This window comes from Calonectris borealis, chromosome 2, assembly GCF_964195595.1.
Source record: "Calonectris borealis chromosome 2, bCalBor7.hap1.2, whole genome shotgun sequence".
Lineage (NCBI taxonomy): Eukaryota > Metazoa > Chordata > Aves > Procellariiformes > Procellariidae > Calonectris > Calonectris borealis.
In genome coordinates, this window is record NC_134313.1 from 49,149,595 (window position 1) to 49,165,702 (window position 16,108).

The 16,108-nt window shown below is 41.7% G+C and overlaps 1 protein-coding gene across 3 annotated transcripts in view; it reads left to right on the forward strand.

The window, feature by feature from the left end:
- The window catches only part of GAREM1 (GRB2 associated regulator of MAPK1 subtype 1), a 104,159-nt gene that overhangs the window by 68,051 nt on the left and 20,000 nt on the right, over window positions 1-16,108 (forward strand). For 2 of the 3 annotated variants that reach the window (XR_012672350.1, XM_075141913.1), the window contains exon 3: window positions 10,381-10,511. The exons of the other annotated variant lie outside the window; for it this stretch is intronic. Coding sequence is in view for 1 of the 2 variants with exons in the window: in XM_075141913.1 (XP_074998014.1) it covers window positions 10,381-10,511 (131 nt within the window). In the remaining variant the exon portion in view is untranslated. The remainder of the gene's footprint in view (window positions 1-10,380; window positions 10,512-16,108) is intronic. 3 annotated transcript variants of the gene reach the window in all.

The following is a 16,108-nucleotide window of genomic DNA, read 5'->3' on the forward strand; positions in this document are numbered from 1 at the left end:
AGGAAGTGTCTTTGCACTGTGGCAGAATCACCAAGAGCTTGAGTTTTGGTGAGTGTGGACTTTGAAGCTTTTGCAAAATAAATAAAGCTGTTACTCAGTAAGGCAAAGTTAACGATTAAGCTCAGCAGTTGCTGCTGTAATTTCAGCAAAAGCTTCCACTTGCCAAGAAATAGAAGAATGTGTATGAAGTTGTTTGGAAAAGTCGTTCTGTCAAATTTGTTTTTTAAGAGATGGCTACCAAATCCAAAAAGTTGTGTCTGGTGTAAATCCACAAGTCACTTGTGGTTAGAATCTCTGCAATCCATGTTATGACCAAAAATATGCTTCTGCACATCTTAAATTCCTCCCTATAATTGCAACTCTCTCCAGTTTTTTAATCAACAAAGTGAAGGGATGTGATTCAGAGTAGGCCTGATACAGAGGTTAGAACCTGGTAGTTTCTAAATTGCAAAAGTTTGCTTTCTTCAATGCAATCAAATTTTAGGCCCCTAAAATGACTAGCTCTCTTTCCAAACTCAGCTATCCCTCTAAGAATGAGCCTCTTTCATGTGTCACTGTAAGATTTCTCTCTTGCCACTGGTGGACAGGATTTCTTTTTTGAATGCTGTCTGTTTTTTATCTTAACCTTAAATAAAAATCATCATTTACTTGTGTCCACAAGTAATGAGGAGATAGATTGAATTAAACTCTGTAAGTACAGTCTATGTTTAAAATATTTTTTATTAGTGCAAAAATCCTCTTCACTTTTTTGAACAAATTTAGACACCAGAATTAGAAGAATCTGTTCAACTAGAGCTGCACTGAACTCAGGACCTGAAATATTGCTGCCCTTCGAAAATACTCCTGTTTCTTTCATTGACACTTCAGTTGCAGAAAAAACTAAAGTTCACTATTTAGCAACCAAAATGGGGAGAGCGAAAGGGAAGAAAGGTTTCTTCCCGTGAGGAGCCATCCGCTGAAGCAGGGGAAGGGTGGATTTGGGTTTCTGTACTCATTCAGTACTTGCAGTCACGCAGAGGATGAACTACAACTGCACGGTTGCTGGTGGAGGCATCAGCCCAAGTGGAACAAACTTGTGTTACTGTGTTTTCTTCAAACTAATGATCGCAAACTTTATTTTGATAAAAAATGGGATTTTGCTCTTTCTGCATTAAAGAGGACATCTTACACGTCAGAATTTCTACTGAAATCAGTGTTAATGAGGTGAGGGAATCCATGGTGTAAAGGCAGAATTTTTTGATGCAGCTGTGATATAAAATCCCAGCAGGCTTGGCTAACCTTTAACAGGTATTCTAATATGGTCTGTTTGAACCTACTTGAAACTAGTAATATTAATTTCAAATGTTAACCAGGAGTTTGTTCTGTTACTCTCATCTCAACTTTCTTCTGTGCTTTAATTAAATGTTAATCTATTGTGGGCAACCCTGTTCTTTTAATGTATGTGCGTCTTGGGACGAGTGTATACTGATGATTTGGGAGGAGATCACCTAGTTAAGAATAGATTAAGGCAGATTAAGTCTGTGCTGCTTCTTAATTTTAAATGTATGTGATGTCTTTCACTAAAGTAGGAAAATCTACTTGGGCAGAACAATGTAAGATGCTGTTAAGGGACTTGTCTGCTATCCAGTGCAAGGTTTGATGTTCAGTTTGCATTGACATATCTAAGCTGGCTCTCCACTCCTTAGGATTGATTTTTAGCCCTGAATCAGTGTTAATGTATAAACGAAAGCAATGTCTTTGCTTAGTAAGACAAATGATTCAAAGTACAGTAAGAACTGTAACCAGGTACTTTTTCACCTTTGGTTCTACCTCATTTTCTTTTCCAGCTGTTCTTATAGAGGACAGAGGCTTCTGTTAAGTGAGGGATAAGTTGACTTTACCTTCTTATCAAATCTTCCTCTCTGGTGGCAGGCAGTTCCAGCAGACGTTCTCATAAGGATCCTGGATGCCGCTACAGTAGGTCAGAGACATAAGCTTTCAGTGACTCCCATTTTCATAACTGAGGTCTAAGTGGGTATCCCCTCCGCTACCAAGGGAACAGTGCTAGTAGTCACGTAAGAAAAGCTTTTGTCACTGGGCAGCTGCTGTTAAATGTAGTCATCTCAACGCTGTCTCATGCAAGCTCTGGGTTGGTTTAGTTGGGCTTTCTGTAACTTTTCTCTCTTGATGCCTTTTTGTGCTGCAATCTGGATAAGCTGTGATATTCACCAGGAGAGCATGACATCTTCATGTGCATGTCTTTATACTCTTACTGTTCAACAGGAAACTAGCAACAGCTTTTGTTCATAGTAATTAGGAAAGTCAGACAGTGCGGTAGTCATCATGAGTCCTCTGCATGGTCACTTGAGCATGTGAACTGTGGAATATTCTTGGTGTCTGTTGGCAGCACGTGGGAAAGGAATAGAATGATGTTAATTACAAGTTAGGTCGTTGATAACCCAGTGAGTAAGTTAAATCTGGTTAACTTACAGTCCCTGGTTAACTTACAGTCCAGACACTCAAACATGTGACCCCATAAAATGGAACGTTTCATTGTGGTAATTTTGTATTTGTGATGATAATAACTTATGAAATGAAGGTTAGAGGTTAGGCTTGTTTTCCCTGTCTGTCTTTTTACATCATCTGTAACCTAAAATTCCCTTTCATGCAGTATCTGTGAGTTAAATCTGCTTTAAGCTATCATCAGTCACCATTTGAACTGATTTTTCTTTGTTATGCTACCAACAGAATTGAAATTTTTTTTGTTATGCTACTTAAGAGTCATAGAAGTAAGATAAGAGAAAAGAGAATGCTAGGCTGTACCATCCCCGTTGCTTTGCCAGCGTAGGATTAGAGGTTTTGATTAGCAAGCATTGCGTTGCTGTGTGGGAAACTTGGTTGGATTCCCTTCCTTGATCTCTCCAACGGTGTGTATGCATACGCACAGGTGATGTGTCAGCGTGCTGATGCTCTGCGTCGACATGTCTCACCAAGTTGTGATGCCTGACTCATTCCCTCTTGGTTGAATGGGTATTGGTACCGCAGACATAACACAGAGAGGAGTAAAGGCATTTAAGGCTTCAAAATCTTCATAATACTTCCGAGAAGCAGAACTATTCATTCCGAAGGGCTCCTTCCCCTTGAAATGTTGCACAATCTGTACTGACTGAATGTGCCATTGTGCCTTGCCCTCTGCTTTGCAGTGCCATAAGCTTAGCTCCAGTACTCTCAATGAATTCTAATTGTATTATGTTTACTTAGATATGTCTCTAGTTCATGTTTCATCTGTTTTTTAACACATTCCCAAAATTTCCAGAAGATTGGATACAGATGGGGACACGGAAGGTCCTCTTCTTCCCCTGTCTCCCTCACCTCAAGAAGAAGTACTGACAGGCAGCTCTTAAAAAAACAGCAGCAGTATTTCACAGTCTGTGTAATAGCTATTTCATGGTGATTATAATGTAAGAATCAATCGTAGCTTTTCTAGTTTGTGGCCCACTCATTATCCTTTGGAAGCTGTGTACTGAAGACTCTTGTGTATTTTCCTGCTGTATTCTCCACCCTTTTATAGTTTCCTGTATGCTTTCAGCAGGCTACAATATGAAAATAAAGAAATTCTTATGAATAGCTCAGAACAACTTCCCATAGCATTGCATCCATGTTAGTTTGCTGCCAGGTCCCAACCTGAGGTGAAGTCAGTAGCTCCTTCAATGGGGAACCCAGAGTTGACGGAGCAGGTGATTGGCTTTCCTGCCCTCTCTGTGGGCAGTAGGGCTGTGAGCCTGTCCACATTAGTTTGTTTGTGGACTACTGACTGCTGCCATTGTTGAAAACAGCGTTCTGTAATTCTGTTTATACCTGCAGTTTCTCTCTGCGATGAGTCTTTTCCCCCGGCACTGTCCCCTCTGCAGTGGGGACCCGGCAGCTCTGCTGCTCCAGCGGACCTGAGCACACAGGCACTCTTCTCGCCTCTGGAGAGCTGTGGACAACGCTAAGTTTCAACAAGCTGGAAGATGACAAAAGCGAAGCAAGGCATTGATTTCCCACTCGTCGTTACTTCTGCATGTCTGCCAAACCTTTTCACATTTACTTAGTAATAGATCCCCGAAAGAGCTGCAATGTTAACTTAACACCTTGGTTCCAGTTAGTCACCTAATAGCTGTATCAGAGATTGCGATGGATTCTTTTTTGTTCTCACTTTTTTCAGGTCTAGACACCTACAGCTACTGCCGTGACAACACTTCTTGCAACAACAAAATGCCACATGTAGGTTCTATGCAGAGACATTTTGCCAAATGTCAAATTAAACAAAAAACCGATTTAAAAAAAAATTACATGTAGGCTGGAGTGGGAGAAGTGTTAGGATTATGTTAATCTATTATTTTACAGTCTGGTTTGCTATGCTCACTCTTGACTGGCTGCCTTGTCTAAGGATTAGGTAGGGACAAAATAGCTCTACCGTATGATCTAGTTGATGGGGTGACAAGTGAGGACATAAATTGAGATTTCCTTCCGTCAACCCCCACTGAGACAAATTTAATTCTGCATCAGGCATTGAGGGCAGTTGTGTATGCTGTCAGCTGAAGACTATGCAGGTCCATCTAAGAACCAGGCGTGCTGAAGTGTACTTTCCAATGCATGTAACTGCATTTTGCCTGATATCTAGCAAGCCACCTCTCTGTGCCCTTCTTCGTTATGTCTTATTTATGCTTTAGGTTTATGCTCTTCAACTCTGCTCAGTTATATCAAGGATCATCTTCTTGGGGAGGAAAACAAAGTTATTTCTTATCAGCTTGATGCACGGGAATGCTGAAAAAAGTAGACAAAGATAGTCTTTTTCCAAAATGGTGGTATTCTGGCAGGTAGAGAGCCTTTTCTTTTTGAGCCAGCTCTGCTGTTCTTTGAAATGCTGAAATGCAGTCAGCAGTCAACAAATAATATGAAACATAAACCTCTGCAGTACTTTTGCTACCCTGCTGTGCTGTCTGCGCATTCTTGAGAAGCGCTGGGCTTTGCATACAGTCTCACATAGAGAGATGTGAGACTTGCTAAATAATCAAAGCTGCTGAAAGACAATACAACTCCTGCCTCCTTGGAGAAACATCTAACAGCTAACGCAATTGAGCAGATGTTTCAGTGACCTTCCACGTTTCCTGCTGCTGACATGCAGCTACTTTTCCTTTTTTTTTCCTTTTTTTTTTTTTAAACAGAATTTCTTTTTTCAGATTTTCTTCTTGGTATATGAGCATATACATGCTCTCATCCGTTTATATCCATGAAAACTTGACTGTTTGTTCAGTCTGTGAACCCTTGCCATAGATAAGGACTCCCTTGGTCTAGGCACAGAACAGACACAATACAAAATGAGTGTTTCTGTCTTGGAAAGATTCTGAACTCTTGGAAATGGCTAGACTATTTGGAGGTGAGGGGTAAGTTGCTGTGAAAACCAGGGGATCTTATATTACAGAAATAACCTGTATGAGGTGGGTTGGAGTTGTGAATGTATGTAAGCCTGCAGGAGCCGAAGCAGTGGAAGCAGCAGAAGCAACCTGAATGCTAGGACAGAAAGGTTAATGCCCCTGCTCACAGATGTTGCAGGGCCAACTTCTGGCAAGAAGGAAGATGGACTGATCTTCCTGCCTCTACTGGGTTTTAATAAATGCCTCCATAAACTGAAGGATAAGTCCTTTAGCGGCTTAGGTCTTTCCCTGCCTTTTTATCTTTCCGGACTCATTTCCAGCAGTAGTGGATTTACTGTCTTTGCTGTAAGCACCTTCACAGGGAAATAAGAATTCATAATCTGCAGAGATAATATATACTAGAATGAAACTGTTCCAATACTGTGCCTGCCAGGGGCCAGACTGAAAGATAAAGAGATATAAAGCTTGCAGTAGTCATTCATTACTCCCATGCATTTGGCTGCGAAGGAGTAACCACACCTGCTCGGCGGACCGTGTAGGTATTACAAATCTTTGATCTTTCTGAACCTGCACTGATTTACTAGAGAAACATTTCATTATTCTTTTTTGTGCTACTAAGAGAGAGATGGGGGTGCTTCTATTAAAGTGTAGGTTTAGCTTTAGATTTTCTGTAAATTTTTTGTTAAATTCCTAATTAACACACATTAAATTGCATTGTAATTTGTTTAAGCTTGCTGTCAGTTTTGTAAAGTCTCCCGATGAAATCTTGCCACTTGTGAAGTGTAATAAAATTCTAGTTTAACTTGCAGTCAAGCCAGACTTATGTCCATTTAACTTGTATTTCAGCCATGCAGTCTTTTTTATGGCAGCTTGAGTAGGGACCAGGGAGAAACGTAATAAGAAATTGTCTCCTTCCTGCCCATTAGTTAGTTACTTGACATCTGGCTCAAATATGTATTGCAGGCCCCTCTTCAGCCCTCGTTTCTCTCCTTCCAATAAAAAAGTCTGCCTTTTTCAATGAGGAAATAAATTTCAAAAAACTGTCTATAGAAAATCTCAAGTTATAAACCATCTTTTCCAAAGAAGAGGCGTTTTAACATCCAGCCCTGACAGCTTCCATGCACAGCATACTTCCTGATTTCGTAACAGGGGGAGATTAATGCTGCCCTTCTATTATATGCTTTGGGATCTGTGTGTACTCCTCTGTAGTCAACCTCCTCGTGAACTGCTGCTTATTAGCAGTGGAGGCACAGACGGCTTTGTGTTTGCACAGCTCAGCTGAAGGAAGGGGAGGATGGCACAGATAGCGACGTAGTTGGTTCTGAGCATCTCTTTGTACCCAAGCAAAGCTCCAGCTGATTCTTCTTTTTTTCAGAAACATGTGTAAGTCCACAATAGCTAGCAGACCCTGCTCTCAGTTGCACAGAGCCCAAAGCATTTGTTCCGTGCTGAGGAATTTGGGACTTTTTTGTGGAAGTTTGGATTGCAATGGGTAACTGGCCCTTTCTTGCCACCAGACTATCTATTGTTAAATACATGTCAGTCATAGTAAGATAATATTATTATGCTTCCAAACAGAGTAACTAGAGAACCTAGAATTAAAGACCGCTGTCTCATTCAAAGTGCTGGATGAATATTGTTCATATAATGTATTATTATTCAATATGTTTTCCTTCCTTGTTCATGTGAATTCATGCCTTGTTACTGTGCCCAACTCAGTTCCTGCTCTGAAGTGAGAGTTCTTAATATCTTTCTGAACTAGTAAAATTTTATCACTGCAGTATCTCACAGTTTCAAAAAGCTATGTAGCTTCCATGCAGTATCGTATTCAACTCTGTTCTGTACGTAAGGGGGGAGTGTTAAATCAGAAGTAACCCCACTGGATTTTGGATTCGGATCTGTCTGAGGTGACTCAAACTTGCTGTGGTTTTGTTTTGGTTTTTTTTTCGGGGAACTTAAAGTATGAAATGCCATTATAAATTATAATCACAGCTTGCCTCGAATAGTAACCACAGCTGGGAATCCTGCAAATCAGACCCTTGGATCCCAAACTGGGCAATCAATTAGGGTGGTATCCAGGTGGCTGTGTTGGTAGTCGAAGAGGACAGCAATGCTCCCTGAGGAGCAATTCAGAAGTAAGCAGGAGAGAGCAACAGCCTCAGTTCAGCCCGTGGAGAGGAGCACTGTGTGATGACTTCTGTAAAATTAAAGAACATCTCACCCTTAGTGACTCTCTGTAAAATATTGTCATTGGCTCTGCACTCTAGAGTAGTAGTTTTTCTGTGCTATCAGGCGCTCCCTGGTGCAACTCATAGTCCCTGCTGCTGTGTGATGTCCTGGCATGTCCTGGCTCCACGCAAGAGGAGGTCTGACTTTGCAGGAAGGTGGGGTGCCTGCAGGGGGAAGGACCTGTGGAGCTGGGGAACGTATCTTCCTCTTGGTTAGGATGTGGCTGACAGGGAAATCCTGAAACCAGGACTTAAATGATCTATATGGCAGACTGGGGATTAAAAAGCACAGTTTTCCTCTCTTCATCTCTCCCTGTCTGCGCCTCGGTCTTCAGTCACAACGTGCTTTCCAGCTTCGGCTAACTGAGCACCTCCCTGCTGCTTGTCCAGATTCCCTGAGCCCAGAGGTGCCGGCTGCCTAGCCCCTCTATGGCTTTGCACCAAAAGGGGCTCGGAGCAGACAGGTTGAGGAATTCAGCTTCAGGACGCTGGCACACTTCTGTTGAGCACGTGAAGTGTTTTTTCCAATTGCTTGTCCACTGTCAGGTTTCCTACGGCTACCCGTAGTGTCTGCCAGATGTAGCTTTGTCACTCCTAAAATTTCTACTTCTAGTCCTGGAGGCAGTGTAGAGCCTGTGGAAGAAGAGGTTTTCAAGATAGAGGGTATGTCTACAATGAAATTTTTAGATACCTTCAGTAAGCAATTAAGCAAATTTACAGGGAAGAAAACCTCTGGAGCTACTAAGCCCAAAGATATCTTTTCCCTGCTCTGGGCATCCTTGAGCCATGAGTTCCTCCTAGAGCTGTGGAGGAGACTCTGAGGGGTATTGCTAATTGTGCTTAAAGTCCTCCTTACACAGCTGTCACTGACTCCTGTCTAAGGCAGAATCCTGCACGAGTCAGACCTTTGGTCTGACCGGGAGAAGCCATTCCTGTAGTCAACTACGTTGCTGTAATACACTCCAGGAATGGCTTCAGCAGGTCAGACCGAAGGTCCTGCTGCTTCTACCCCAGTGTTGGTCTTTGAAGCACTTGAATTGTCTTGGCTGAACTTCAAATAACAGTGTGTCCTGAAGCAGATACAGAGATAGGAAAACTCCAAGGCAACTGATTTTTGAAGCATGGTGAAGTTTGTTAAACAGTTGCAAAATACAGCCTCGTGGTGGGAAGTACCAGCATCTTTAGTTACCCTGCTGATAACACTTCAAAGTTACAGTGGCTGCTTTAGAAAGACAAAACGTATGGAAGGCAATAAAAGGAAGTCTTCTGTCTTGTAAGTTGATATTTAGGCTTACAACCACAGTACTCGAGCATACTGATTAAAAGAGTGTGCCCCTGTCAGCGGGGTGCTGGGGTTGGGTGGAGGAGCTGAAGCCCCTTGGTCTCGCACCTCCCTTGGTGTGCGTGTGTGTGTACACACGTGTGCACGTAGCTGGCAGGGTGGTGGGACGGGTCTTTCTCATGGGGCGTCAGGACTTGCTGAGCTTGCGTTCGTTTCCTCTGCTGCTGCTAGGTGGCCTGAAATAGTTTAGCGTGGGTGAATTCTCCGAACATGTCACAAAAGTCTCAAGTCTGATGGGATGTATAGGGGCAGCAGGGTGTTGTGCACAAAAATGCTGAAGGAGTGAGAAAATATTTCTGTAGGTGGCTGACATCCTGATGTGTTGGATTTTAATGAAGTTGAGCACTGTTTGGGAACAATAATCCAGTGCATTGCTAATTTTAAAATATGATTTACAGGAGATGCACTAACCATGGATTTTACTCAGCCTTTTACTCGTTTTCTTGAGTTGTTTCTTACATCGAGTCTTGCTGTGCTGTTCTCTTGCTGAGATCAGCCTTCAACTTAGTAGTAGTTAATGTTTCTAAATTTGAGAAGATCGCTCCACTGATTTTAAGTTTAAGTCATACAAGCAGCAAATGTGTCTGTCTAAGCTTTCATTATTGCTGTATTTATAAAAGAAAGCTTTTAAACTTTGTGTTTGTAGTGCACAGAGGTGATTGATGTGCCTGGCTGTCCCTGGCAGGTCTGCCCGGGGTGGCTGCCTCCGTGTTAGTTCTTGCCATTTACAAGACTTAAAAAATAGCCAAGGTTTTCATGCTGGGGGGAGGTAAAGTCAGCAAGAAACACTTCTTTCTAATGCTCTTCTGAAGGCGACCACCTTCAAAAGGGTTTTAAATGCGTATGGTTTAATTTCTTATGTTAGTTAAAGTTCTCAAAGGCGTTAGTTTATGATTAAGGAAAGTTAGATGGTATTCCACTCTTAGGGAAGCCTAGGGGGAAAAGGGTTTTAGCCTAGCGTTTTTTAATAGCTGTTTGATGATGCTAAAAACAAAAGCCCTATGTTTATTGTTTTGGGGTTTTATAGTCATGCTTGTGTTTTCTTTCTGTAAAGCTTTTAATATTAAAGGCCAAAAAATGCTATCTGTACAGATACTGTTACACCAAATTAAGTACACAAACACAAATGCCTCCATAGTTATTTACTATTTCTAGAGAGCATGTGATAAAAGGATTTTTTTTAATTTAACTTCAGCTCCCACACGTTCTTTTCGTTCCAACCTGGTGAAACTGGGTGTCTTTCACGGCAGGTTCAGGAGACTCTCTGCAATCTTCCGTCGTCTTGTTTGGCTGCTGATAACCGGAAAAATTGACTGAACAAAATAGTGAAGAAGTTGAGCCAGCAGTTGCCACAGTGACAGTTGTCCAATATAAGTATCTTACAACTCTTCTGTTTATCATCTGTTTTCAGGGCAGTTCAAGCTGCTGGAACAGGACCGAGATATTAAGGAGCCAGTGCAGTATTTTAACAGTGTGGAGGAGGTGGCTAAAGCATTTCCGGAACGAGTTTACGTCATGGAGGAAATAACATTCAATGTTAAGGTAGTCCCTGAATAAATATTTATCCCTGTCTAAATGATTAACTGTTACAACCTTTACATACACGGCAAGTGAGCAATGGCGCTGTGTGGGAAGTGTGATTTTTGAGACAAATGAGCCTTTAGTGTTCTGCATTCAGTGATGGTGCTCTTCGGGATCGTTTTTGCAGTCTTAAATCAACACGTCCTCTAAGGGCTCTCCTGTCCTATGGCACTTTGGGGAGCAGTCCTGATGATCCATCCAATAGTTCATCTAATTAGGATGCTTCTGCCAGATTTTAAACAAATGTTGTTTGTTGCCCCCTCTCCCCTCCCCCTGCAGCAGTCTGAATTTTATTCTCTGCTAAGCAGCAGCTGCTCAAATCCCTGTCCAGAAAGCCTTATTCTCAGAGAGCACGCAGGGTGAAATGATGGGATTGCTTGTCTCAAAATTAGTGCAGCTAAATAGCATTGTGAATAAAACAAACAAACAAAAAAAACGAAAGACATGCTTGTTCTCTGTGTGTGTGTGTGTTTGTTTGCATGTGCACGCCTCGTGGGCTCATCAAAGGGTCAGCAATCCCATGAGTGTAAGAGGGCTTGCTATCACCAAACACACTGCAGCGCAGTGGCATAACACAATGAAGACAGAACTTGTTCTTCCTTCTCCTACCTATATGTGTGACACTGCACAAGGTAGGTCTGCTCTGCCACGGAGCAGAGTGGTCTTTGGGCTCGTCTGGTTTGTTTCAGTTGTTACACCGCCTAAGACTGGTTAAAGAGCATCCTAGAGCTGGGATGCAATGGCGCAGTTCCACGTTGTGTACCCTACAGGAGAAACTGGCTGATACTGCTGGTGCAGAACCAATATAGAGTTTCCTGGTCCCGTGTGTAGCTATGTGGGGTTTTTATAACAACCTTTTAATGGCTTTTTCTCTTTCTTGCACTGCTAGAGTTGGGGGACACCAGCTAGTCCGCAATTTTTATAGGTGTGAAACGAGATTGTTGAAGACTGCTGTGAGTGTGAGAGCTCATCAGTTAATTCATTTAGCGACACAGACTCGTGCCTTTCAAGACAGTAGGTTGTTTTCACTTCTGCTCTCCATTAACCTGAACCCGTAAAACAGAGCCTTTCATGAATGAAGGCTACATGAGAAAGTTGGAACACTTTTGTATGTTTGGGATGTAGTTGGCCAAATCAAGGCAACAAGAAAATTTCTTTTCTACCCAGGAAGATCAGTCTTACCTTGGGAGCTGCTAGCCTTATCCAGTGCTGTGCTATTATTTCTCAGTTGATCAATGACCAAATCAAGAGAGTGGCACAGTAAAATGTGCAGCTTTGATTTTATAGGGAGAAAAGTATTCATCTACAGGCTTGTTTAAATGTAAAATGTTGTGTCTTGAGTTTAATATGAATGTTCTTAAAACTCTTTGTCATATTGAGCAAACTGAGAATTAAGCATAGCTTACCGTTAGATATCAAATAAATTTTTAAAAGATATTATAGTGATACTCCTTAATGTAAATAACAGTAATGATAATCCAGGTTTAACCTAGTTACATGGTTATCTTGGCAGTATTTCTCTTGGCAGTTTTTCCAGTTTCATAGAAGTCTATTCCAAGGTTATCATCTTCCAAAAAATAAATGAACTTAACAGGATTTATTAAAGTGTTTAATAACCCTTTACATGCAAGAGAATTATGTACACTAAAATTTTAATATAGGGGAGATCCTTTCAAACTGATTAGAGCAAAGGGAGGAATACTAAGTATAGTTGATTTCTGTCCAATGCAGTGTGCCCATTTAAATTCAGAAGAGAGTATCAGAAGGTAGCTAATCCGATATAAAAAGAAAAAAAAAATGCCTAAAATATCTGATTAAGCATTTAAGATGAGGAGGAGGAACTCTGAAGTCTGGGAATTCTTTCTTATTCCAAACACTCAAGTCTTTCATGGATAATTTTTGAAGAAAGAGCCTGTAGAGTTACACCAGACAGTCAGTGCATGGGTTTGTCTGTGCTCGTTGCGGTCTGCCTGCATGTGCCAATATGCCATGGTTATGGTTCGACTTGGTGCGAACCTTGCTCCTCTGTGTAAATCCTTTGCTGCTCCGGCAGGATTTTGCAGCTAGCGCTGCCGTTCAGGGAACTGCCTTCTGGCTGTGACAGGCCATGGGATCTCCTCCAAGGGGGGGGTTACTTTATTTTTACTTTGTGTACTAGTTGTTAAAGGGAAAAATAAGCCACCTTATCCTGGGGGAGGCAGGGGAGATGGGTCTCCCTTCCTTCCTTCCCCATGGTTTTGCAGCTAGGCAGGCTTTCTGGGCAGTGCGCTGAGGCAGGGGGGTTGGGACCTGCCAGGTATTTGTAGGAGGGCTGTAACACGTGCCATCAAGCAGAGCTGGGAGCAGAAGGTGGAGTCACTTTTCACAGAATAGTAAACAAAAATTTTAGATTAAACCAAACTTCGTAATGGCTAAAACTACTTCTGGTAACTTCTTTGGACGTACGTGTGTATCAGTACTGTGCTGGGATACCCAGTCGGTTGCCTCAGGTACCTGGTGGCCAGCAGCATCTACAGGCACAGCAATTTAGAGTGTTCTGGGGATAAGCTAATTTCACTCAGTCAATGGGTATTTAATCTGTTCCTAATTGAAAATTAGAGGCATTCTGTCTTTTCTTCACTGACCAGATAGGTGATAACCTTTTTTGTATTAATTCAGTGCATAATTGCAGAGAATTTTGTTTATGTAACAGCATTACACTACAAAGATGAGGATTTTTTGATTCTCTATGCTGAAAAGAAAAATATTAAGAAAGTTGAGCTACCCCAGGGCCTTAGCTTTTGCTGAAGCAACAGCAATAGATTTCTGCAGTCAACTGCTCTGGTCCCGTACAAATGGCAGTCTGTACAAATACTCAGGGAGCTATTTGCATTAAGACTTAAAAACAAAAGCAGGAACAAAAACCCCACATCATACCAAGGGCAATTCATAGAAAGTTCTCTTAAAAAGCAACAATATTGTCTGATAGATTGACATTGGACAAGCCATGAACTCCTGCACTCTAAAAATTAGCCCACTTAGTGTTGCAGCACCCTTCAGATCTTCCAGGATATCATTTTTGTCCTGAAGATATCACTTGGCTCCCTGGAGAGGCTGTGAAGCTTTTTGCAGAGCCCTTCCAGGACGGAGAGGTGGGTTAATTGATTAGCACTATAATGATTCTTTCACTTCCTATCAAAGACGTTGTTTGGCTGGTGTGAACTTTTGAAAATTTGGGTTGGTTTTTTTTTTTTTAATGTAATCCTCTTTTCACAGTGGTTTAACTGTGGTGGCCCATACAGTGTGTATTTTGGCAGAAATAAATTAATAGTGAAAACTTTGCTCTTTTTTTTTTTTTTTTTTTGACAAATGTTAATGCAGTACAGTGAAGCAAAATTGATCTCTTGATGTGATTGCAATTCTGTTGGCTCTGACAAACTTGCCCCGAGTTTCCAAAAAGCATGTATGTAGAAGGTTGTAACCTACACTGGCATTTATAAACGCTGCAATCCCAACTTTCTTGAAATTAGTTCGTGTGTTGGTTTTAGCTCCAAACTTGCAGGCAATTCGTAGCACTTCACCTTGAGAATTAGTGCCTTAGTCCCCTCATTGCCTTGTGGCTTGATGCCAGCCTTATGAGGCTGCAAGCCTTGGCTCCAAGAAGGTTTTTCTTTTTCTCTTCCTCCTCTGTCCCCAGTACACACAGGCTGTGGCACCTCGCGGTCTTGCATTGGCAGTGCACTGGCTGTGGCTGCCTCTTTCCTCCAGGGTCTGGTGCACCGCTTGAGTGAGAGAGAAGCAGACCTGCTGCTTCGTGCCTACATTGGTGTACCTGCTAGAGGGTTTCTGCTCCCAAAGGAGCCTGGATAGTGAGCGCCGTTGCCTCGCAGTGGCCTCATGAGCTGGCCTTCCTGATATCCCACTTGAAGAGATGCTTCATGTTAGAGCTCTGCGGTATTACCTGTCACGTTTTGGGTTGTTTTTGGAACACTTTATTTGAGACATCCTTAAACAGCACTGAAGCCAGCTTTTAATGTAGCAATCAGGGCAAAGTCTCTCTCAGGTGAGAGGGAACTGAGAGTATACTAACATGAAGAGTTGTACTTGCTGATTCTCTGTCTTGGGAGATAGGCACTTATAAAAGAAAAATGGGATACTTCCTCACTGAATTTAGTCAACTTCCTGAAAAAGTTTGCTTATTTTTTCTGCTAATAGCTCTTTGTTTCATATTTTAAAAATCTTTATTCATTTTTGTGACGTGTAAAAGAATATTAATATATATATGTAGTGCTATGTTTGGTCCCTTGGCTTCAATAGTAAAAACGGTATGCAGTAACTATGAATCAGAGACTGCACAGTTAAAAAGAGCTCTACCAAAAAATAATCTCAACTGTGTATTTTTAAAGTGAATGCAATGCTTGCATTACTCTAATAAAATCTAGCAGGTATAACAAGCAATATAAAGCCACAAATCATTTTTATAAGGAGTTCATATGTGTCCAAGTGATTAAAGACTGCTACTTCAGACTATAAAAAATAAGAACAATTGGAGTCCAAGATAGGCTATTGACTCTATTTTTCTGAGTTAACCTTTCCTTAAGCAAAAGAAATAATATACTTGAGCTTTCCCAAAAGAACACGTTCCCTAAGTAATCATTTATCACTTTCCTGATGCCTGTCTTCTGCAGTAGATATAATTGGCTTCTGAATGTTATTGAATTGCGGGAGTCTTAAAATTTAAAACATACAGACTTAGCCCACTGCTGTTTTGCAGTGTGTTTGATAAGTGTCTGTAAGCCAGTAACCTTTCTGGTCAGCATCCTGGCATCAATAGTGAACACGTAGTATGGATCAACATCTGGCAGTAGGGAGGTGGAGGGCAAGTACAGCACGGAGCAGGTTCTGGTTCTGTGGGTCCTCTGCATTAGGAGTTATTTAATTTGAACATCTACTAGGGATTTCTAGATGGCTTTGGAGTATAGTGTGGCGAGAACTGCCTCTTCCACAGAGCTGGGAGCACTGTATTCTCACCTATTACCAGAAAGTGAAAGCTGGCTGGAAAGGGCAAAAGAGGGGCGAGGGGGAAGTAGAACTGCAGGAGTCATTATTATAATGCGTAAAACGTTATTGTTACAATGCATAAAGCATTGTTGTTATAGTGTGTAAAACAGAGAGAGCAACCATGAAGATAAACATGTTTGGGGAAGGAGTTATTTCAGGATGCTCCCGAGGCTAGTAGTTTAATACCTGGAGGAGACTTTGTGTTTATCAGGTAATGACAGCAACTGGAAGTATGGTGGTTACTGCTGCAAGTTGCTGCACTGGAATTGTCCAGTGAAAAATTCCTATTTTAAACAGAAGATGTGAGGAGGGGGCACACACAGAAAAATAAAACATGAGGGCACAGTCCCATTATGGAGATGTTTGAGGAAAATGTATAGTTCTACCTTCCTTCCCCCCATTCCTTCAGCTGATCACAGCTTCCTACCAGTTGCAAGGTCTTCACATCTGAAAGTTGAAAACCGAACCTGGCAGAAGTCCCAAAGGAGGCAAGAGCATTGCTCGAGTGTGGGCAAAGC